The sequence below is a fragment of the Triturus cristatus genome, chromosome 7 (genome assembly GCF_964204655.1).
Source record: "Triturus cristatus chromosome 7, aTriCri1.1, whole genome shotgun sequence".
NCBI classification, from domain to species: Eukaryota; Metazoa; Chordata; class Amphibia; order Caudata; family Salamandridae; genus Triturus; species Triturus cristatus.
This window is the reverse complement of record NC_140590.1, coordinates 776,774,368-776,798,050: the sequence shown is the minus strand read 5'-3', so window position 1 is coordinate 776,798,050 and position 23,683 is coordinate 776,774,368. Positions and strand designations below refer to the sequence as shown.

The 23,683-nt window shown below is 43.3% G+C and overlaps 1 protein-coding gene across 1 annotated transcript in view; it reads left to right on the top strand.

The window, feature by feature from the left end:
* CCDC57 (coiled-coil domain containing 57) overlaps nucleotides 1-23,683 on the top strand; it is a 742,721-nt gene that overhangs the window by 353,319 nt on the left and 365,719 nt on the right. The window contains exon 10 of the mRNA XM_085617570.1: nucleotides 10,749-10,883. Coding sequence (XP_085473696.1) covers nucleotides 10,749-10,883 — 135 coding nt within the window. The remainder of the gene's footprint in view (nucleotides 1-10,748; nucleotides 10,884-23,683) is intronic.

Here is a 23,683-nt window from a genome sequence, read left to right as displayed (position 1 = left end):
TGACTCTGTGCCTCATGGAAACCGTACATCTCGAAACATGGTTATCTCACCCCTCCACCCTGTGGCCCTCTGCTTTCTTAGTTGGGAAATTTGAGATTCACCCTCCCGAATGTCTCTGACTAAGCTATGCCCCTGAGTAAAAATAGCACCAAAAAGAACAACGAGCCAATGATAATCTGTAGTTGTGGTAGATTGGGACCTGAATGTGATTTGAGGCTTACTGTAAAGTTGCATGGATCTGATACGCCATCCAGGGTCGTCCTGGTCAAAGATTTTACCATTTGACTTAGTCTTTTAGGTCTCAATCAACCACAGGAGTACACTTCTAAGGCCCCCAGGACCTCACAGGAGGCACTGTGAGACTCGCAGCGTGTCAGGCCAGTGGCAGCTGCTACAGAACAGGGCAGGTGGGGGTGGATGGTTGAAAAATAAAAAAAGATCACTTACCTGTGAACGGCCGCTGCCTCTCCTCCATCCTCTTCTCTTCCCGACTCCCAGCAGCATGAAAGCACACAGGCTCCCAGACTTCTCTAAGCTAATCATGACACTGCTTTTACTAGTATGACAGCAGTGTCGGGATTGGTCTGAACGGCCTGTTTGGCTGTTCAAGCAGTGCCTGGGATAGTTTTCCACCTGGCTGTGCAACACAGCCCGGCGGAGAAATGCTAAGTGCGCATTTCTGTTTGACCGGCCCAAGACGGTTGGCCAAACTGTAATGCACACTTATGGTGCACCAACCACTTCTCCTCACTGTGACCCCAGCCCCACCCCATCCTAACCTGGCCCCGTAGCTCGTAGCTGTGTCAGGCAAAGGCTAAAAGCAGGGTCCAGTCCAGGTTTAGTTGTCACTGGTCAGTTGGGTCCTTCCAGGAAAAGGCCTCCTGCAGCTTCTTGTCTCCCTGTAACCACACAGGATGTCATCCTTCTGACCCTTGGAGTCCACTTCGTTGTCCTGAGCAGGTCCAGTCCTTCAGGGTTCCACTCAGGTTACAGACAGCAGTTCCAGTCCTCCTCTAAACTTGTGCAAGTTCAGAAACTGTTTACAGCAAACAGGCGCAAATAGCAATGTGTAATTGCAAATCCAAGTTGGTGAAAGTCTTCAGCCACACTTAACATGGGATCTGGGGGGATGTGTGTGGTTAGTGTACCATGGTAATCCTAGTGTCCTCCCACATCTAACACTGAAATGTAGTTTGAGGCAAGTTTGAACCCAGAACAACACAAGGGTCAGAAGTCTGTTAGGGCAAAAGCAAAGTCCTGCAACCAGACAGGGAATACACAACAATTGTCTTGGCATCCTGTTCTCTTCCTTTCAACAGAACTGTGAAGCAGGGTTCAACACTGTAATGTCAAAGAGGATGCCAGCAGCCCCCACCCTGCATATTCTGTAGATTTCAGAGGAGTAATCTCTGCCCATTCAGGTCAGCCAATCATTTACTCATGGGAAGCATTTAACACCTTTTTCATTAAAAAAAAAATTATTAGGACATCGGAGACAAAACATAACAAGTGACAGCAAAATACAAGAAAAAGAAAAACATCTCAGATGTCCAGTTTTTCGAATTTAAACCCCCCACCCCGGTGGATCTCAACAGGGAAAGAATGAGAATAAAAAAGAGAATATGGACCATACAAACAAAGGGGGATTTTACATCCCAATAACTAATAATCCTTATTTAACCACTTGGTTAATGGTTCCCATATCTTTTCCCCCTTAACCCTTGCCCGGCTGCCTCTTCTCCTAAACACAGAAATCTCCCAGTTGTAAAAGAAAATTAATTTACTGAACCACACATCTATTGAAGGAGGATCCTGATCAAGCCACGCAGTAGCCAAACAGAGTCGCAATACAGCCATTGCAATATAAACCAACTACCTATTGGCCTCCTCTATTTCTTGATTACAAATCCCTAGCATTATAACCTGGGGGGTCAATGTGCTAGATAACCAAATATAGATTCTACACGAGATTCGATTATAGTCAACAGTTGATTAAGACTGGGGCAGGTAGCAAACATATGTGTGCTATCTGCTGCCAACAACCCACACCGAGAGCAATGTATCCCCGAGGACCCCCCCCCCCCCCCATCGATTAGATACGCGCCGGAGTTGTATATAAATTACACCAGGTTTTATAGCATTGTACCTGCAAACTTGCCGAAATACAAGCCGTTTGACTGTACATAAGAGAATCTTCACTTTCTGCCTGTCCGGCTTGTAAGACCATTTGCCATCTATCAAAATGTTTGGCTAAATCATCCCCCATCTCACCGTTTAGGAGTTTATATAAAGAAGATGTTGTAGTTTGCCCTCCAAAAATCATATCTAATAAAGGAATTCTATTCCGGGACATTAATTTTTTCGTAAGGAAGTCCCTTATCTGTAAATATTTTTTTTTAAATTGTTCTTAATCCCGAATCTCTCTTTTAGAGCCTCAAAGGTCAGTATTTTAGTATCAGAAATAAAATCTCCTACACACAAAATACCTTCATCAATCCAGTGTTTAAAATATGCATCTTGAAATATATCCGGAAGTAAAGTATTATTTACTAAAGGGGAATATATATGCAGCCGCCCGATCCCGACCTTTTTCCTGACTGCTGTCTAGACCCTATAAGCACCAAGCAAGACCTTAAAGTTGACCCTCTTGAAATAGGCATAATCTATATGGCGCATAAGGAGTCCTCTGGCTTCTATCCCATAGATCAAACGATAAATTGATATTTCCCCACCTCCCAGATTCCCCCCTTTTAGCAATTCCCCCATCTGTTTTAACGCAGTTGCCCAATAATAGATTTGAAAGTTAGGGACAGACCACCCTCCCCTGTCTCTGGATAAGGTCATATATCTAAGAGCCCTTCTGGGGCGTTGCCCCGCCCATAAAAACCATGAAACTAGCTGATCAAGTTTCTGAAACCAAGTTTTATTTATATCTAAGGGAATCGCTCTAAAAAATATAAAATTTTAGGCAAAAATATCATCTTAATGACATTGCTTCTCCCAATTAATGTCAAGTGTAGCTTATTCATTCTTTGTGAATCTGATTTAATTTTCTGTATTAATGGTGTCAAATTGATATCAACTATATCCTGGATTTTAGAACTTATTTTAATGCCTAAATATCTAGCACTTGATGTTATCCGTGGATCAGCTAGAATAATTTTTTCATTAATGACAATTTGAGTTTTATATTCATTCAGATGATAGCCAGAAATACTACCAAATTGCGACGTTAAATTATTTATTTCCACAAGAGCTGACCGGGGCTCAGTAGTTATAATGGCTAGGTCATCGGCATAGGCCAACATTTTAACGTTCCCCCCTCTAGCATGGACAGATTGAATTCTTTGATCTTCCAGAATCTTCCTAATTAAAGGGTCAATGTAGATGGCAAATAACAGGGGGGAACATGGACACCCTTGCCTCGTGCCTCGTGATACACCTTTTTCAAACCTATTTAATGCTCAAAGCAGTCTGAGAGCTGGCTGAGGCTTATGCTACTTCAACTTCTGACAGTCAAGCCAAGTAAATGGTAACATTTTAAAAGTAATTTTTTGTTAATATTGATTAAAACTCAACTTCACAATTTAATTGGATTTTCAATAAATAATAAAATAGTGGTTTAATTAATGTAGTACTGAACTTACATTGTAACATTACATTTCTACATGTCCTATTTTAATTCCCATGCACCCATTCTGTTGAGCCACAAGGCATACATAGGGATGACCTATTAAAATTTGAAAGGAATTAATTTTACCTGTCAAAAAGGTTTATTTCGACAAGTTGTAGGTCATGTTTTTGAATTGTTAAAGGCAAGCTACACAGGGTAGGCCTGAAGCCATGTTTGCACAGCCACTATAGTGGATGGCACAATAGGTTCTCCAGTCGACAAGTGCCATTTAACTTCTAGGCTTTGGCTGCACTTCTTGCACTATATATTAAGGACTTACATGCAAGTAAAATTTTCTAATCGGGAATGATCAGTTTAACCATGGTTAAAGGGGAGCACAGTAGGGTTGCTCCCAGATAGCAGGGGTAAAGTACATAGCATTCTACAGCCAGCAAAAATAAAGGGTCTAGCAAAAAGCAGAATGTCTGGATTGACCACACAAAATAGGTAGATTTCCTTCCCATGTGATACTTCTTCAAATGTAATAAACACCTCTCTTGTTCTATACATATTATAAGCATCTTTTTTTTTTTTTTTTACTGTTTGAAAAATTTAATAAACTGTAATGAACTCTTAACTGACTTAGTGAGATGTTTTTCCAGGCTAGGTTTGATTAATAAAAGGATTGCTTGTGGTGATGAATTTGTTATAACATTTTTTAATGCTAATGGCTCCAGAATTTATATAAGAAGCACGACTCACAAACTACATAAAGGAATTCTGCAACACTTACAGACCACAGGAAATAATGATAGCCAGTATTCAGCCATTTCCTGAACAAGCATAATGGTGACACAAGGTTGTTCTTACTTTTTCTTGTTTTGATAAAGTCCAGAAACTGACTATTCTCAATATGGATGAGAAGCTGTATGCTGATCATGAATAAAGAGAGAAAGGACATTACCTGAACTACTTGCCAAGCAATACTCCGGTGCATGAAACTTTGTGAATGAAGCGTATGCGATTTGAATTGATACTACACCAGAAGTGCATGTTGTAGAATACCATTGTTATATATAATGTTGAAGTGGTGTTCAAATTAATGCTTAATCCTGGTTATTGTATCAGCATTTTGCTCTTGGTTGCATTAGTGGTTGGCTTATCAGCTATCCCTATCAGTAACCTTTATCATCTCTATCTTACTGGTTTACTGACCTCATTGAGCTCCAGACATATTTTTGGAAAGGTTGTCATAAGTCATTGGTTGTATAGCCATTGACCTCCTTAATCTGATTGTGCATAGTGATTTTAACTTGAAGTGCCATATCCTCCTTGCGTGTTGCTGCATATATATTTTCTGTTCGTGTCTTGAGTGTTTATTGAAAAATATAATCGAATTTAAAAAAAATGTCCTCTGCAACCATGAGCCTTTTGGCATGAGCATTAGTGGTGGGAAGGAGAGTAAAAGGAGAGCAGTAAGGAAACAGGCTATATAGTAACAGGGGTGGCTGGAAACAGCTATATGCAAACTTCTCCTGCTTCGGGCTGAAGCTGTGTGGTTGACATAATGACCTCCCATTCCCTGTTCACCCCCTGCCCTTACAATGCTTTCTCAACGTGTCAGAGAACCATAAAGCTACCTGTTGAAGGATCACTGTCGCTTATGGTGAACTGTACATTTTGCTCCACAAAAATCTGGAAAAATGTTGTGCCATTGAAAAAGCAAATCTTGTTCGTATTGTTGATCAGTTTGTTTTTGGAAGTGCTATCTACCCTAGTCCCCAATTCATGATACTTCGGTTTACCCATCTCAGAATTGTTATACCTTTATCCATCAACATTACTCCCTGATCTCTTGTTGATGTAGTTGGAAGGAATGAAACCATAGATGTTACGCTACTAAAATCACACGTTCACAGAACCTACTGCTCATTGCTTTGGTTGTGCCCGGTGAAGGCTGAGCACAAGATTTTGCCTTTAGCACATATTCAACCAGGCCCCAATTCCTCCCTAGCACCCTTCAACCATTTCCAGCATATTTGAGATGTACATTTCCTAGGGCAGCTACACATGCCATTTTGTTATCATGTGATGTAGAGTGCGCACACAAGAAGATTGCACAAGAAACGGCTGAAGAATGTGCAAATAGGGGTGCTGGGGCAGACAATCAGTGCTATGTGGGGCGGAAAAGGGAACAAGGGAAGGAAGGGTCTGGAACATGTATGTGCTTGACCATTTACTGCGTGTGTATTCACCATTGTTTGTGTAAAATCAATAAAAACAATTTTTTTTAAAGATTCGGTTGAAGACCACACTCTATATCTCGAAGGAACTGAGCATGACCCAACACCAGCTGCAGTTGATGGTGGCAGAAAGGGGTGAAACCACAGATTTGATGACCGCAAATTAATGACCACTGAGCCCCTGCGCACAACCTTTAGCCAGACACTGTGGGACTGGGCACACACTTTTGGCTGCACCCTTTCCTCATTCCTCCCAAGTCAGCCATGCATAGCCTTAGGCCATGTACACCTGGCTTGGGATCTCAGTTTAAATTTTTTATAGAGCACCCTTCTTATAGCCTCAATGTCTCCCCAAACTTGTCCAGTAATGATGTCATATGTGATCTTGTCAGTGATGTTATTGATGATGCCACAGAATACGTCACTGGTGGTGTCATGTGTGATGTTATGTGCAGAGCATGGGAGACCATGAAGCAGTTCCTGTAAGGAGCAGCGTAAATAACCATAATATAACAGCATTTGTTTTTTGCTTTTTGGGAAAACGGGAAAAATACTTCACAAGAAATCAATTTTTGTTTCTAAAAATGGCTTAAACAAAAGTTGCTAAGGTCACCATTGCCCAGCGTTTAGTTACAAGTGGAATGATACAAACAAGTTTTTTTTTTTACCGCAGTTATTGTGTTTTTCTAAGTGGTAGTCATTTTTCCTATTTTTGCGGTTTTCAATCGATATGCAGTTTGTGGTAGTAACAGGTGTGATACCCCTGGGTGAATCCTGAAAGCTACTTGTTTCTAGGCAAAATTCTGAGTTCATCAAGGGGTCATTTGTGTAGATCAGTGCTTGTTTTCCAAAAGAAACTAATCACTGAAATAAAATATATTGTACAAAGTAGGAACAAATAAAAGTAGATAATGTTTTCATCTATAATTTTTTGTCCCAATGGCTGATTTACAAAAGTAGTTATGTCTGTCAGACCCTACTTGTTGCAAGGATATATAGTGTTTGGTGGTTTTCCAAAAGCATGCGCTACTGAGAGCCAATAACTGAGCCGTAGCTTATGATGATCTTTCACTGTGCATGGACTATGCTGTAATTCATATTGTAGATATGCTGTCATTCATATTGTAGAATCTAATAAAAGAAAAAATGTATATGAGGCAACCTATGCATTTTTCAAATGTGCCATACTTGCTGAGTGTAGGCATAGTGGTTATTTGTACCACTCAGAATTTGGAGTTGACCACATTATCATACGATTCACAGGTCTTTTTTGCAAAATATGTTCTTTCTTGCACAGTGGTCTACCCTTAGAAGCCAAAAAATAGAAAGGAAACCAATTGATAATAACAAATAATAACAACAACAAATGTTCTACTATTTTGTATTCCCCCAGCCCTCTCGATAAAACTGGCACCTCACGTACGTGACTGGACCTAAATCTTGCAACAAGAACAACCCTAAAAATAATGTGGAGATACCAAAACATTTGTCTTGGAAATTGACCCATTTTGGCTATATGGGTAACTGCAATACTTGGGCCTCGTCTCTGCTGCCACCATGGGAAACCTACCAATCCCAAATATTTCTGGTGTTATTTGCATAGATCCCATTATGGTTTCTTACCTAGAATGCCCTGTAAACAAATGTTGGCCTCAATTATGCATTCTCCTCTCATTTCTGTGGGGAAAAGTCCTGGAATCTGCAGGGACTTACAAAATTCCTACCACCCAGCATCCCCATATTTCGCCTTATAAAAACAGTCCTCCACTTGTGTGCTTGGGCCAATCACCTGTGACAGAAAAGGCCCCAAAACGTAACGTGGAGACCTCAAATTTTCGTCATGAAATACTACCTATTTAAGCAATGTGGGTAGCTGCGAAATGTTGGCTCCGGCTGAATTGCCACCCAAGGAAACCTACTAAACCCAGATATTTCTGAAATGTGATACCTAGGGGAGTCCAGGGAGGTGCAACATGTGTGGTTATTACTATGGATGCTTACCCACAATGCCCTGCAATCCTCAAACTTTGACTGAAATCACACATTGTCTTAATGCTTCTATCAGGGAAAGTTTGTGAATCTGTAGGGACCCACAAGATTCCTGTCTCCCATACAACACTTGTAGCTAATCAACCAGGTTAGATTAATCTCAATGAAACTCTTGTTTTTTGTGTTTGTTTTTTTATTAATGTGAAGGAGTTATCTAGACAATGATCGATAGTAATATTGGTGTGTTCATATCTACCTTAGAAAGGTGCATGCATTTGGCAAATTGTGCAAAAGCTGATAGATATCTGAAACCTTTAAAATATCTTGCCAAAATGGAAATTGGTTGTAGCTCTCTCACCCATTGGCACAAGTAGACAAGATGGCAGAGAACCGAGAGCAGCTCTATGCTGGGGCCAAAAGAGGGCTCTAATTAGACTTGCATTTGGTTATAATGTTTATTAAAACAAGGGCTCATGCCGTGGGCTTGCCTCAAGTATAAACATTCCAATTGTGTTGCATCTGTTTTGGTAATATAAAAATGTTTACCTGTACTTCCTAATTGCAGAAGACAGTATGGAGTGTGTGTAAAGTGGTCAACTTTTGATTTTACGGGCAGTGTCTTTGGATTATTTGGACCCCTGTGCCATTTGGTCTGTCTCCTGATTATCACTGATAGCTAATGTCCTGCCGTGAATGGTGCAGGAGGCCCAAACATGAAACTTTGTAGTGCCTACATCTTGAAGTCTGCCCAATGTTGGGCCAGAGCTGTGGCTGACTTCAGGCAGGCAATTAATGCCAATATTGTCAGTGGGATCATTCTGTTGGGTTTATTTACTTATTTTTTATCTGTGGAGCATAGCATCCTGCTTAGCTGTTTGGCTCAATATGGTTGCTGTGTGATTGTTTTGAATTGGCTAAGATTGTTTTTGAAAGATCGCTCATCATTCTTTGAGACGACATCTTATTGTTCTCAAACCTGTGGTATTACATGCTGAGTTCTACAGGGGTCATCCTATCACCCTCAATACGTTTCATTCAATTTGTGTTTCCTTTCGCACAATTAATAATCTGGTTCGGATTTTAGTTTTACGTATACTTAGATGATGCCAAAATCCTGCTATGTGCATATTTTTCGACATGGGCTCCTATGAGTCATACTTTAAAAATTATAGGTCAGCATTTGATTGTTGGATGGAACAAAATGCGCTTGGGTTGCATATTAAAATGTCAGAGGGGACGACAGTATAAAATCCTCCTAGTGGACATTAATTTTCTGCCCTAATTCCATGGGAGGGATTCCTTTACCAATGTTGACAAATCTTGATTATACCACCTCCCTCTGCCAGGAATTCCTGCCACATTTAATCATCTAATTCCAGGTAATTAAATGCTGCCATACATTTTTTTTAAGTTTGGATTTTGAGAGCATATTTCTTCTGGTGTTGCACTTTCCATCAGCCTCTGGTTGCCAAGATTATTGAATTTAGGTTATTATCTGTAATGATATTACTATGGCCCTAACTTCATCCAAGATAAGCAGACAAGCTAATTCTCTCTCTTTCTCCCTCCCTTGCTTTATCTCTCTCAGGCTGCTGTGCTTATCCCTGTAGAATATCATGCTGCCTTTTCATTGGTAGTCCCTATCATTTGTAAGTCCATTCCAGTGTCTTTTGGAAGTCCTGAGGACTATCTGGCTTTCCACAAGCTTCTAAGAACTTGGTCTAATACGCCATGCAACACACCTTCCCATTTAGGATTCTATCTTCGAATCTATTCATAGATGCACATCTTTATCCAAATAAAACGTCGTTTTCTATATCTGTATTCATTGAGGTCTGTTATTTGCTGCAAATGCTTTCCTCCTAATGATTCGGCGGCAGAATTACAGACTACATTTTACAATGTGCTATGTAACTGATTGTTAAATTGCCTCTTTTGTTCCTTCCTACAATTGTCAGAGTCTCAGATTTGTCAACTAAGTCAGTGTATTTGCCTTTGCCTTATTTCATAGAATCTAGCCAAATCATTTGAAAAAGTTAGCAGGTTAGATGGCATGACAGAAAGCCTTAGGTTTTACATCCGTGCTCTACTTGGGTACTGTTTGAAGCAGGTGCAGCCCTCACGATGGAGATGGCAAGATATTCAATTTTCAAGTGCATGTTACTGCATTTTCACATGTTGGAACGAGGAATTCTACTTGTGATCTACAGGTATGTTCCATCAGAGCAACATCTGCTGTTTTTGCTTTCTTAACAAATATGCGCCCAGTGTTGAGACTGCTCAGTGGGCCTCGGGGCCTTCTTGAAGCAATAGAGGGCATTCCTGACGTCAGATTTGACTGGGTGATCATAGAAAAAAAATTTCACATAGGTCAGTTAGCGGATCCTGCTACTCCCTCGTCCCTTGAACGAGAGCGCCATGTGTGATTCTCTCTCAGAGACCGAAGGAGATCGATAACTGACACGTCTACGATGTAAAACTGCACCTCAGAAGATTCATTGGATCACACAACCATCTCTTCTTCCCCTCTCACGCGAGAGCATCATTTTTAGTCTTTGGTGCAATCTGTTGGAGAGGGAACAAAAAAGTTATAAAAATGTTCTATGAGATTGACTCTGGTCAGGCTTTTCACGGTGACGACAGTAAATTGTTCAAACCTGAATGAGAAAAAAACTTCTTGTAGGAGAACAGACTTTGACACCCCTTTTACTGTGACCTTCACTTGCTAAGGAGGAAAAATAGTTCAAGTGTGATTCTGTAGTTGACCGTTGAGAGGTCCAATGCTAAATCTTGGATGTAAATGCATTAAAGTGTCCACGGCCATCACAGAGTGCACAAGCGCACCAGGGTTTTGATGCACGTGTTTGATTTAGAAGGCTAACCTCCTATGATTTCCTTTTAAGGTTGCCGCTGAGCTCCAAGAGAAGAATCGAGTGCTACAGGAAGTGGAGGCTGTGCTGTCCGCAGTAACCATAGAGCGAGACCGAGCTGTTCATGCTCTCCAGACACACCGGGTGCTACCAGAACGGGAGAATCAGGTAAGAAGCCCACTAAAGCAAGATAACCAGGTGGGGCTGTCATTGGAGAGGTGAGCACCTTAGCCCTTCTAAAATATCAGATATGAAATCCATGGTTGCTAGCCTGCGAGTGAGCCAGATTAGCTGCTTGTATTGAAATCAGAGAACCAAGAGCGGAGCTCCCACGAGGGAAACAGCAAGGGGATAGTCTCGAGTTAAAACGAGAGAGTTCACTAAAGAGTGTGCTTGAGTATGAGAACATGGTAAAATGCTGTAGGAGGAACAAGAACCAAGTTTGGGTCTTCATCAAATATGGCTCAACCTGATGAGGCAAGCTCACTCAATCAGGGCAGATGGGTGTAGCAGTTGGAGTGCTTCTGCTGGAATGACAGATGCGCCATCCATGTTTTCATTAGCCCATGTCCTTTTATGGAATTGGCCAGTAGCCCCATTAGGTTTCCCCAGACTTCTGTAATTACCCCCCTCTCATCTCACCTATTAGTGAGACCGGATCAGGCATAAAGGAAGCCGAGGCCACAAACATTTTGGGTAGTGGATTTAAACCAGCATTGGCATAGCCAATAGGTCTCGCTTTTGGTACCTTATAAGTATTTAGTTATGCAGCACAATATCCTTGGTGCAACAACATCAACTGTTGCATGGCTAAACACTTATAAGGTCCCAAAGGCGACCTATTGGCTATGCCAATGCTTGTTTAGAAAAGCAACAGAGTGGAGGACCAAAAATGGATACAGAAGTAGGGACAGATGTGAAATCTACACTCCTTAAAAGAGAACAAAGGTCGGTGTACAGACATAATAGTAACCGAATAGGGTTGAATGATGATATACCCTGGCATCAGCTCAAAAGCATATAAAGAAGGCTGGTTGATGATCCTAGGAGCAGACCTCTGCAACATTGAAATGTACTGGATGGGACTATAGCATGACTGGAAAAAGAAGGTCAGTCTAATAAATAATAGGCAGCAACAACATTTCTTTTAATATTCAAAATGAGATCCGAAAGAACGACCGACGGGAACTGGCACCTAAGTGGGAACACGTACAGTAAGAATGGTCCACAGTGTCAAGACTACGACGCGAGAATTCCAAGATGGGGGCAGGAGTTAGCTAAGAGATAGCAGCATCAGCACTCTAGACCCCATGGAGTCACGGGACACACAACGTGACGTAGAGAGACGGAATAGAGCAAAACCATGGCTTGAAAACTGGCAGCACAGATGGGAAAACTGATGTGAAAATTGGAAAACCGGCACAAAAGTCAATTAATACATTGACGGGGAAAACAGGTGGCACAGAAACAAATAGAATTTGAAGCATTGCTTGGTATTCGGCACACGTACAGACGGGGAAACTGATACAGTGACGCAATGTCATTATTGTAAACTTGGTATTCGGCACACGCGATGTTATTATTATAAGGTGTTTCACACGGCTCAGAATACATGAGTGATTAATGGGTGGATGATTGGTGGATTAATGTGTGGATGAATGATGGATGAAAGGGTGGGTGGATATGGATGAAAGGGTGGATGGATGAAAGGGTGGGTGGATGAAAGGGTGGGTGGATGAATGATGGATGGATTGATGTGTGCAAAGGTGGGTGGATGAATGATGGATGGATGGATGAAGGATGAAAGGGTGGATGGATGAAGGATGTACGGATGGATGGATGAAAGGGTGGGTGGATATGGATGAAAGGGTGGATGGATATGGATGAAAGGGTGGATGGATGAAGGATGTACGGATGAATGGATGAAAGGGTGGGTGGATATGGATGAAAGGGTGGGTGGATATGGATGAAAGGGTGGATGGATGAAGGGTGGATGGATGAAGGATAGACGGATGAAAGGGTGGGTGGATGAATGACTGGTTGGGTGGATGAATGATGGGTGGATGTATGGATGTGTGAAAAGGTGGGTGGATGAATGATGGGTGGATGGATGGATGAAAGGGTGGATGGATGAAGGTCCAATAATAAAATAACGAGCATGTAAAAGAGATGTGACTCCGCTGCCACCAAGTGGCAGATACTATAAAAGCAGTCTGCCGTGTTTTTGGCTACAGCTGAGTGCTGGGACAAGTGCTTAATGGCCAGCGGAGTGGATAGGGAGAATAAAGGTAAAGCCAGAAAAGACCACAAGATTTGATTATTTAAAACAACTGGAACGCTCTGTACGCAAACTTTTACACAAAAAATGTTATCCGTGCACACTGCAATACCTTGTCAGCCTTTGTATGCACACCTCAATACACACTTGGTAGGGCTGGACGGTGAACAGTTAGGCACAGCGGCTGGGAAAGGGGTGACTATTTGCCATTTAAACTATTGATCTTACAGTGTAACTCGAAAACATTCTGTTTCCTGTGGCAGCTCGCTGTGTGAAGCACTTGACTGAGCTTGTCTAACCTTCCACCTTCCCGTGCAGAGTGAAGGAAGGCCGTTTCTCTGTACACTATGACAGATATAAGTAGTAAGGCCACATTCACTTACTACAGATTCTCAGACACGGACTGATGTATAGCAAAAAATGTGCAGAATTTGAATATCCACTATCCCAACAGATGGTTAAATATGAAAATGTCATTGCAAAGGAAGAAAGTCAGCTGATCAGAAAATTAAACGAATCAATTTAACACAAACTCTCTCAACTCGCGCAAGCATGTCTGACTCGATGTAAAACTAAGTGACATTCCTGTGAATATTTGGAGACTGTAAATATTTAGCAGAATGTGACTTATCTCATCTTTGTTACTCTGAATTCATGTTTGTCGATTTTCGGCACAAAATGCCCGAGGGGGGGGGGGGGGAAGATTTGCACCCGGACCAGTTCTTACTGCGGCTCCTTGCTGCTAAATGCCCGTGGCGCGCGCATCCTTGAGAGCCAGCTGTGTTTGTGGCGCTCACCCTGCCACCTCTTCCAGCCAGGTGATAGATTTACCCCGGAAAAACAGAAGGATGCAGTGGAACAGATCACTTGATTTGTTATCGATAACCGCAACTTCTCACTGTGTTAGGACACAAAGAACGCGTTGTAATGACGTACGATTTGGCAAGTTGCGATGTTATGTACTTGCCAATAGGAAACAACGCATTGGCATTGCAACAACGTGCGATGTGAAAATTGCCGATGTTGTGGTCTTTGCGATGTATTATACGCGTGGTAAAAGCACGCAATGGAATGGTGCGCGATGTATGAACATACATCTGTAATGCATTAGCAATGGAAGTGTGTGCTCACCTATTAATTACAAAGGTCAAGTTTAACTCTGGGAATCTAATATCCGAACGTAGACGCCTCGCGGGGGAAAAATGCTACCGCCGGCCACAGCTTACAGGGCATGTGCGCGAGTGGTGCGCGCACAGCAGTAATCATGCCATTTGGCGCCTCTGCTCAAGCGCGCGCCCGCGCACATGCACTGCAAGCTGTGGCCGGCGCTAGCATTTTTTGAAGCCCTTACTTAAAGTCTCGCCAGACCAGCGCAAGCACTGGGTCAGGCGAGACCTAAAAAGGCAATGGGCTGAAGTCAAAATTGTACACAATTAAATGACAATATTCATGTTTTTATTTAATCCTGTCATGTTTTTCCACGTTTGTTCTCCAGCATTGGATCCTTTCTAGATTCACATTCTTGAATCCTTCCCAGCATTGAAGCAGGAACTTCTAATCACATGTTAAAGCAGTGTAGAAATCAATTTTCAATAGAAACAGCTGAGAAGCAGTGTAAGTTTAGTAGCCCTTTCATCGCATTGGAAATTAACCAAACTCCAGCCAGTAAGGTGGAAGGGCTCTGATCTCCACTCCTCCCCCTCCCCACCCAAAAAGAGATAATTGTAACTCAGATTTTCACCACATGTAGTGAATGCAGAGTTTCCTCTGATCTCTGCTTTTGTGGGATTTTGACCTGAAACTGTGCCCATTTTTCATCAGCATGTTAGTCGTTCAAATAAGCCCTCTTCAGGTCCTGGGGAGTTTGTGGAAAGAAATGTTTCCATGTAGAGCACCTACACAAAACGTGCATGTACGGCATTTACCCTGAACACAAACTGCAGGAGTGTTCAATCTGTAGAAAATTGTTTTCAAAGACCCTGGAGGATCAAGAGAGCGGAGATCGGTAGCACCACAAGACCGTGGAAGGGATCTCTTCTGCAAAGAATAAGCCTCCTCTTCTCCCTCCTTTCAAAAGGCCTACAAGTGGGATAAGGGAAGTTCCAGTAAGGAGCATGCTGAATTGGCATCAGTAGATGTCATCCATGGAACCCCTTCTTCAAGTCAGATAAACAAGTTTGCAAGTGGTCTGTGGACAAGGATTCTTCCTTTGACTTCCCACCTAAAACATTCTGGACAAAGACTTTGTCGGTGGCTGTGCAGTGTATGGCTTCTTCACCATCATTGTCATAATCAAAGAGTTCCTCATCCACAATTAAGTCTTCAGTGATGCCTCTTCCACGTGCGAGCAGGCCCAGAGCATCAACAAAGTCCTCTTCAAAGAAAGCTCTTTGTTTACTTCGAAATGCTCAACCCAGTCGTGATTGATTTTTCCATTGCTGGAGGTTCCATCTTTAGTGGTTCCTTCATCTGCTGCTCTGTTATCGGTGGAAGCGATTCTGCCTAAATCCCCATTAACAACACTCTTCACTTTCCCTGATGATGTTTGTGCTTCAGCCATCCCACATATCTCCTCATAAGGTGTCTCCAGCACCACCGGACAAGCTATTTCACACAGAGATGGAGAGGGAATGTGAAGAATCAGAAGACTGGCTTGTCCTGATAACAAAAAGAGAATATGGTGTTATTCATCTCCTCCTCCGTCGGATTACTCAGGCAGCTACGTTGTACTAGACCATTCCAACACCTTCAGACTACGTAAGTTTGTTACTAAAAATCCCTGCTGGGAATGATTTCCTACTGCACTCATCTGATGCCCAAATGCCACTTGCACACTAAACCACTTCGGGAAGGATTGGATACCTAGTAGGTTCTGTCTCAAACTTTATTTTGTTGTAGGGATTCTGCTTATGCACAGAACTATGCGCAGGAAACCAGGACCTCAGAGAATTGTGATGTACCAGAAACTCCCCTCAGAACCAAGAACCCCTATCCGACTAGCTTAGTGTCACATTCGTTATCCGAGATTTAGCTCGGCGGTCCCAATGTATAGACAAACCAGAACAAGCGACTTAGATACTCTCAGGAGTGGTGGGAATCCGAAATACCCGTTGGTAGCTATATATCAGTCCACAACAGAATAACAAAGACACAGGAAAGTTTAAAGAGTTTATTTTATAAACCTCGCGTCCTAAGATGCAGTACTTTGGCTAACACAAGCAGACAAATGGTTAAGATCAGAACCATCAGCATTGTTACAATACCATAGAAAATGAAAGGAGCAATCATAATAATAATGACAGTGGAAAGCGACCACCCTCCTTTCTCTAGCAACTAATAGGTTATTATTAGACTAATAGAAGGTCTCTTAGGCTTGCATGGGGGACCCCATACCTTATAGATCAGCTTAGTGGAATCACATCACAGGATCAGCTAGGCTCTCTCCTGCAACAGCTCTTCGTTTCGAATGTAACAGAAAACATGCTGCTCTGCAATATTAAAGGACTCGTCATTCAGGTATTGGCAGCTGTATGTATGTTATGGCTAAGAAGTGGTAAGATCAACCTGAACACAACAACCTGCACCGTCTAGTGACCCAGACTCGTTCTTTACACGGTGTACAGACCAAGGTCACTGCTCACTGTTAAGGATGTTAAACAACAGACGGTTCTCATGTGAAGCAAAGTCGAGTCAGCAGTTCTCGAATGAATAACATGTAACAACAGTGTCGTGTGCCAAAGCAGCAAAAGCGGCAAGCTGGCTTTCTAACAGCCGACGAGGTTATACTAACTTAGCGTTGTACATAGGGAGTGCTTAACCCATACTACACCCCCCCTTGATCGGACTACTAACCACTAGGGGCGCACTTATCAAGAACGCAGAATTCAAGTTAGAAAGAACGGAACCAAGGGCATGAACTATAAGTCCATATAAGGTAAGTGTAAAGTTCGAAAGGAAAAAATAAAAAAATGGCAAAAAATGGAAAGTGATGTCGTCAGATAAAAAAAACCATGAAAAAATTGAGAAAAAATGACATCGATGGATGCACCATATGAAGACCAAAACAAAAGTCAATCCATCAAGGTATAGGCGCAATAAGTCGCAACAGCCTCCAAGAGGAAATCATTGGAGCGTTCCGCAAAATTATCCGCCATCCAATCCAGCAAGGGAAAGGAACACACGTGTTCACTCACAATTGGAGCTTCCAGCACCACACGAGGACAACAGGAAGGTTCCTCGATATAACTTCGTTCCAGCAAGTCAATCACAGCCTCTTCAATGGCCCAATATCCAAGGACTCCATGTGCCGCACCCAAGGCCATAAACCCGACACCAGAACATTCAAACTCATGAGCCGTTAAGGGGCCCATCAGTTGACCAAAATCCGGGACAGGTGACACCGAGTTTGACAGGCATAAATCCAGAGTCCGTTGGAACGGACAATCCAGGCAGTGAAAGACTGGTTGCACACAAGTAAAGAAAGGAAACCGGAAAGACAATCCATATGCGACACATAAGGTCGCCAGGGGTAAGGTGCCATAGTATTCAAGCATCCGGTTACGCAGATGTAATAGCCGGGGCATGTTGTCTCGGTACGCAAGTTGCGCAGCCATTGCGTAGTACGCAAACCAATAGAAGTATTCCAGCTATAAGGGCGAGAAGCAACGGGAGACCTCCGAAGACGCTGGAAAAAATAGAATGAAAAAATGCGGGAATCACACCGAAAATAGTCTGAAAAGAGGTCACGAGGCCGGAGCCCACAAGTTTAAAAAAATGAACTATGCCAGTCGTAGACGAGGCATTAAAGATAGTCTGTATCAATGTTCCAAAATGGAAGGGGAGGTCAGTATTCAAAAGCGCCTGCACCTCCGTGCGGGTGTTTGCCACGTGAAGAAGAAAGGCTTCACGGGACGAAGTCAAAGCGACCTCCCTTTGAGACAAAAGAGCCCTTATTCTGCTCATCTGGTTGAACTCTGCGTTCAAGGTTGGAATCGAAGGCCAGATAGAAACATCGAGCCGGCCATGCGGGGGTGGGAAAAGGACATTATTACAGCAAACAACACGCTGTGAAACAGTTACTATGTAAGGTATTCCCTCTAGCATCCCGCAGCAACCCTCATTATTTAAAAGCAAATAACTACCGTTAGCAAGCAGCGTAAATGAAGGGGTTATAACCGGCACCGGTATACCTTTCAGGATGCAAGCCAAATTAGGAGCGTGTATATTGCAAGCATCATGTAATTGTATGTGTCTACACACTACAGAATGATCAGGGGCAGAAGTGCATTCCTCACCCTTCAAATAAACCTCTTTTCCCTCCCGCATGCATCTATATGGGAACGGGAGCGACCAAACTTTGTGCAGGAATGCAGTACCAAGGTGTTCATATCTGCCAAGAGCATAATGTTTCATGCACGAACTAAACTTAAAAAGCGGAAAAGGTAAAGTGATCACGCCGTGGATAAGCCACACGGCCGAATTTAACTCAGCAATAGAGAAAAGTAACGGTTCTAATTTCTCAATGTGCAGTAATGAATAAGTAGCATCCTTCATGGACATAAACTGTTGTTTTGCAGTTAAATTAAAAGGGAGGAACAGAGAGGAAACATTCATGTAATCCCATGGGACCTTCCCTGCCTTTAACGTTTGCAAAGTCCATGCGAACTGCATAACAGAACGCAGCTGATTCTGGCCATGATACAACACAGACAAATCATCCTGCACAATGTCTACGACAGATGAAACAATATTATCTAAAGTGTAAATTCTAGAAGACAAGGTATTTATACTATTATCAATCACAGCCAATACTTTTTCCATATTGGCCCGGTCAATAGCACGCAATCTGGACGCAGCCCCAACCTGCGACATTCTCCAAACTTCGTTGCAAACAGCATATACCCATCTTTTGGACCTGCCTACTGCAGGACCCTTAATAAAATCATTCAAATCAATTTTGTCGCTTAAACGTGACAAATGAGGTTTAACAGATGCTAACGTGTAATGTTGCAGCCATGACTGGCATAACTTACCCACAGAGTAGGTAGTTACAGTATGTGATGATTCAAAACGAGGATCTACCCTGACTTGAGTATACCCAGGTGCCAAGGCTAAAAATCGACGTTGACAGGAATCTGTACCAGTTTGCCATACCAACCACCCATCAGGATTAAACGCTGAAACATTAAAGGTGGCGTTGGAAATGAGGGACTGCAACCTAGTAAGGGAAAGATCTGTGTAATTACCCCAGCCGGGATAAGCACCCAGATCCGGGATCGAGGGGGAATTCAATTTTTTAGATGTTGCCAATCCAAAATAGGTTGTCTGAAAAATAGATGAATTCACAAACAAAATGTGGTTTGGGATAAGACAAGCGCAATGCAAAGCTTCTGTTCCCTGAACTTGCCACGGTTTAGTACCCCAAACCGATTTAAGATCGATAGTAGCTTTCCATAGCTCATAACCTCCGATAGCCAATTCGTCCATAAAGGACTTGGAATATAACAATTTGGTATGTGTCAACCTAACCTTCGAGGCGGTCTCAGCCGCCATTTTAAAATAAAAGGAGGTCGGTCTAGACACACTAAAATCCGAAAAATATGTGAACTTGTTCACTAACGTGGCAGAACTGCCATAATAAGGGGCCGGACAGTGTTCCCATTGTGTGTAATTAACAAAATTACGAAAGGTATTTGCTCTGTGTAGGAAATGTGTGCCATAATGTTGATAACAAAATTGTCCACCATAATTAGCAGAATTTAAATACAAATCTTCAGCATCAAATGCAGCATAATATTTTAGATCAGAAAATAGTGCTTCTATTGCTTGTACATCCCAATCATCAGATCGGATATTCTGTTTAACTACATCACCCATAGAAACACGAAAGACATTAGGCACATTAATCACTTCGGTAGGTCCATAAATTTGAAATTTAACAGCATCCCAAGCGATCCCATCACGCACAGGCCAGGCAGTAATGTTCACCAAAGTCTGGTCCCTTTTCATAATGTGTGATGAGGAATGGGGGGCCAAAGTTCCATCAATTAATCGAATCGTAGATCTTTCAGTCAGGTAGTGTCCATTGATAAGTTTAAAAAACACTACCACAAAGCCAATTGTCATGAACAAACAAATACATATTAGCACCAGCCAGATGTAAGTCCATGGTGCCACCAAAAAATGTCTCTTGAACCAGGCAAAAAATACAGAAATTTTGGAAGGGCCAGTGGAAGTCATTGATTCAGTGTCAAAGGAAGAACGTGACTGATTAATCGCTGTCGAATGTAACAGAGGCAACGGGACACCTGCAGGATAAGCATACTCAGGATCATCAGGCAAACCACCAGCAGTAGGCGGCACAGAAGGAGCAGGAACTGCATGCATCTCAACGGCAACCTCAGGCATGATGTTCGAGGGCGGCATCACAACAGAATTTTGCAGAATGGAAGGGCAAGAAACTGAAGGTATCATACTATGGAGAATCGGCCACCCGCTGTAGCTTGACATTGTCAATCGAGATGTATCTGTTATCCTTGCGACCAGGAAGTGGAGGTAAAATAACTGTACGTGTACCCTGGACTCCAAGCACCGGGACCGGTGCACGATAAGAGGGGCCAAACTCCTTCTGGTTCTCCACCTTCTCACGGACCAGGTCACCAACTCGAGGTAGCCAGCCGACTACCGGAATCTGGAGCTCAGCTTCGCATGTAGAGGGTACGTGTTCCTTTGCTAGAGTGTCTCTGGCTTCTTGAAGAGTCTGCAATACAGCACAGTGATCATCTAGGTCGAAAGGCGCGGCAGCCGCCGCCATGTCTAGACCCTCAAGGTCCGGAACAAACATTCGTACTCCAAAGAGCATCATGTATGGAGTCCGCCCACCCAGAGACCTTCTAGGGAGATTATTAAGTGCACGTTGCACGTCATACAAGTGGGTTAGCCAGCTTCGGCCTGTACCTAAAACCCTTGCTGTCAAAGATTGCTTTAGGTCACGGTTCATTCGCTCCACAACACTATTGCCCTCAGGCCGGTATGGAGACGAAAATTTGACTTGGACCCCCAAACTTCTCATGGCTTCTTTGTACGCCCTAGAGGCAAATGCAGGGCCCTGGTCAGAATGAAAGGTACCACATGCAAAACTCCCAACAAAGACACGCAAATCCTTGATGACAGTCCGAGCATCAGTACTCCTTTGCGGCCACACCCACAGAAAACATGTGCACGAATCCACTGCAACCAAGATGTACTTGTACGCAGTATCAGAGAAAAAAGGACCGCAGTGATCTAAATATACACACGCAAGTGGTTGATTAGATATATACAGCTGTGTTTGTGGTGGACGCGAGGCAGAGGAAGGTTTAATCTGCTGGCAAATGTCACATAAAAGGACATAAGCCCGTGCCTGTTTGTACAAACCGTACCACCAGAAACGTTGCTGCAAAAGAGATACAGTAGCCGAAACGCCAGCATGCGCAGACGCAACACCTTCGTAGGCAGCTGAAATCAGAGATGGTCTGCAGTCCGCGTTGGGAATCAATCTGTTACCAACGTCGTTAATCCTCACTAACGGGACGTTATCAGGACTTAAGCGACAATGGTATCGAGAAGGGAAACCTTTTGGAAAGGCTGTCCCTGTCTCGGATGCAGCAATAGCTGCCAAGATGTCATCATCAATCTTAGTTTTGGATCTTGTAACTGCTGCTACTAAATATGTCGCCACTGCGGTTTTTGCTGCCTCATCAGCCAAACTGTTACCGACAGCATGGACAACAACCCATTGGTGACCAAGTGTGTGAATTACATTCACGAGTGGCAAAGCTTCTTTAAGTTCTGCCACTCGAACCCAAAGCGTTTTGTGCTTTACTGTGCTACCTTTAGAATCACGAAAGTCATTGTGACTCCAAAAGTGTAGATTCTCGTTGTATGATTGAACACAATAGTACGAGTCACTCACTATAAGAGTAGTGACTCGAGGATCAGCAAACTCCAGTGCAAGCACTAGAGCCCTCAGCTTTGCTAACTGCGCGGTACAATCACCCAATGACTGCGTATGCACGACATCAGATTGGAGCTCACCGTTCACGAAAGTACCCACCACAATTGCGCAGGCCGCTGAATAGGCGTGCTTCGATCCAGTCGCGGGTTGCGCAGACCCATCAGTGTAAATGACACAATGGTACTCCTCGAGCGGGCGCAAAGTCAGAGGAGCCGGATGAACAAATTCATACTCTAAGAACTCCTGTGTCTGTAATGCCGCGTCAAAGATATATGTGACGTCAGGCGAGGTCAAGGAGGTTGCCCATTGTATCCACCTTGGATGCAAAGCCTTAGAATTTGGTACACTGGCTTTTGTGACCGCCTCAAGGGCAGGGTACGGTGTTACCACCAGCATGTGCTTCCCCTGTTATAGCGCTCGCTCTTTCAGGATCGCCATCTGAACTGCTGTCAGTACTTTTTCGACAGCGGAAAAGTGCAGCTCAGCCGAAGTGTACAGATGAGATTTGTAGGCAATGGGGACGGTGTCGCCCTCATTGAACGCCTAGTAGGTGAAACCCACTGCACCCGGTACAATTCTAATGACCAGGTTAGTGTGGTTATCACGAGTTTGTAAGAATTTCGAAGCCAGAAGATTAGACTGCAAAGATTGCAATGCAGCAGAATGCTCAGGCAGCCAGCAAGATTTGGTAAAAGTAGGTTGTACCAAGGCATAAAGCGACTTGATACGCTGGGCATAATCAGGAATGTAGGTACGACCGAAATTCAGAAAACCCAGCAAAGATTGCAATTTCTTCAGTGTCGTAGGAGCACTAAGGCGTGCGCATTTCTCAAGGAACTGCGGAGCCAAGCCTCGACCCTCATGATTGAGTTCGTACCCCAAGAACAACACTGTGAACTCGGCAATGTGGGACTTCGCAAAGTTGAACTTGTAACCGAAGTCGGCAAACGTAGTAATTATGTTATCCACGCGAGCAAGATGTGGAAGCAACTCGTCGTCCGTCAGGTAGATGTCATCTATGTACGAGTATGCTTCCGGGTCAACCATCTCCAAGAGAGAGACCACACGAGCAGCAAAGACCCCGGGGCTATTTTTATAGCCCATCGGGAGCCTTTTGAACTTTTTTGTTTGCCACCCGAGGTAAACGCCGTCCACTCATAGCTATGAGGGGACAGATTATGGCTATAAAAGCCATTGGAGCTGTCAAGAGTGGTTTTAAATCGTTTTCTCACGAGACTATCGACGAGAGCCGAACTGTGTGTATTTTGTACCGCGCATGTCCGGCAGTGCGAGTTTAAGTGCCGGTAATCCAAAACTAGGCGGTACGATCCGTCAGGCTTCGTCACAGTGAATAAGGGATTATTCATGGGTGACACACATGTTTCAATTACTCCCTGATATTCCAATTGTTCAAGGATAGACGCGACGTGGGACCTAGCCTCACGATGCATGGGATATTGGGGTTGAGGCTGGGGTTCCGACCGCAACAGAATCGTATGGTTGGGAGAAAATTTGTCCAAGCACACCTGAGTACGGTACAACGCAGGCGCGAGCACCTGCGCCCACTCCCCGGCTAACCTGTTAGAATGTTCCAGCGGCACTGTGTGCCCAAAGGACGGGAGGATCACTACCTCCCCTCTAGGAGCATCTAAAACGAAAGCCGGGGGCCAATCTGCCTCCGCCAAAATGATATCA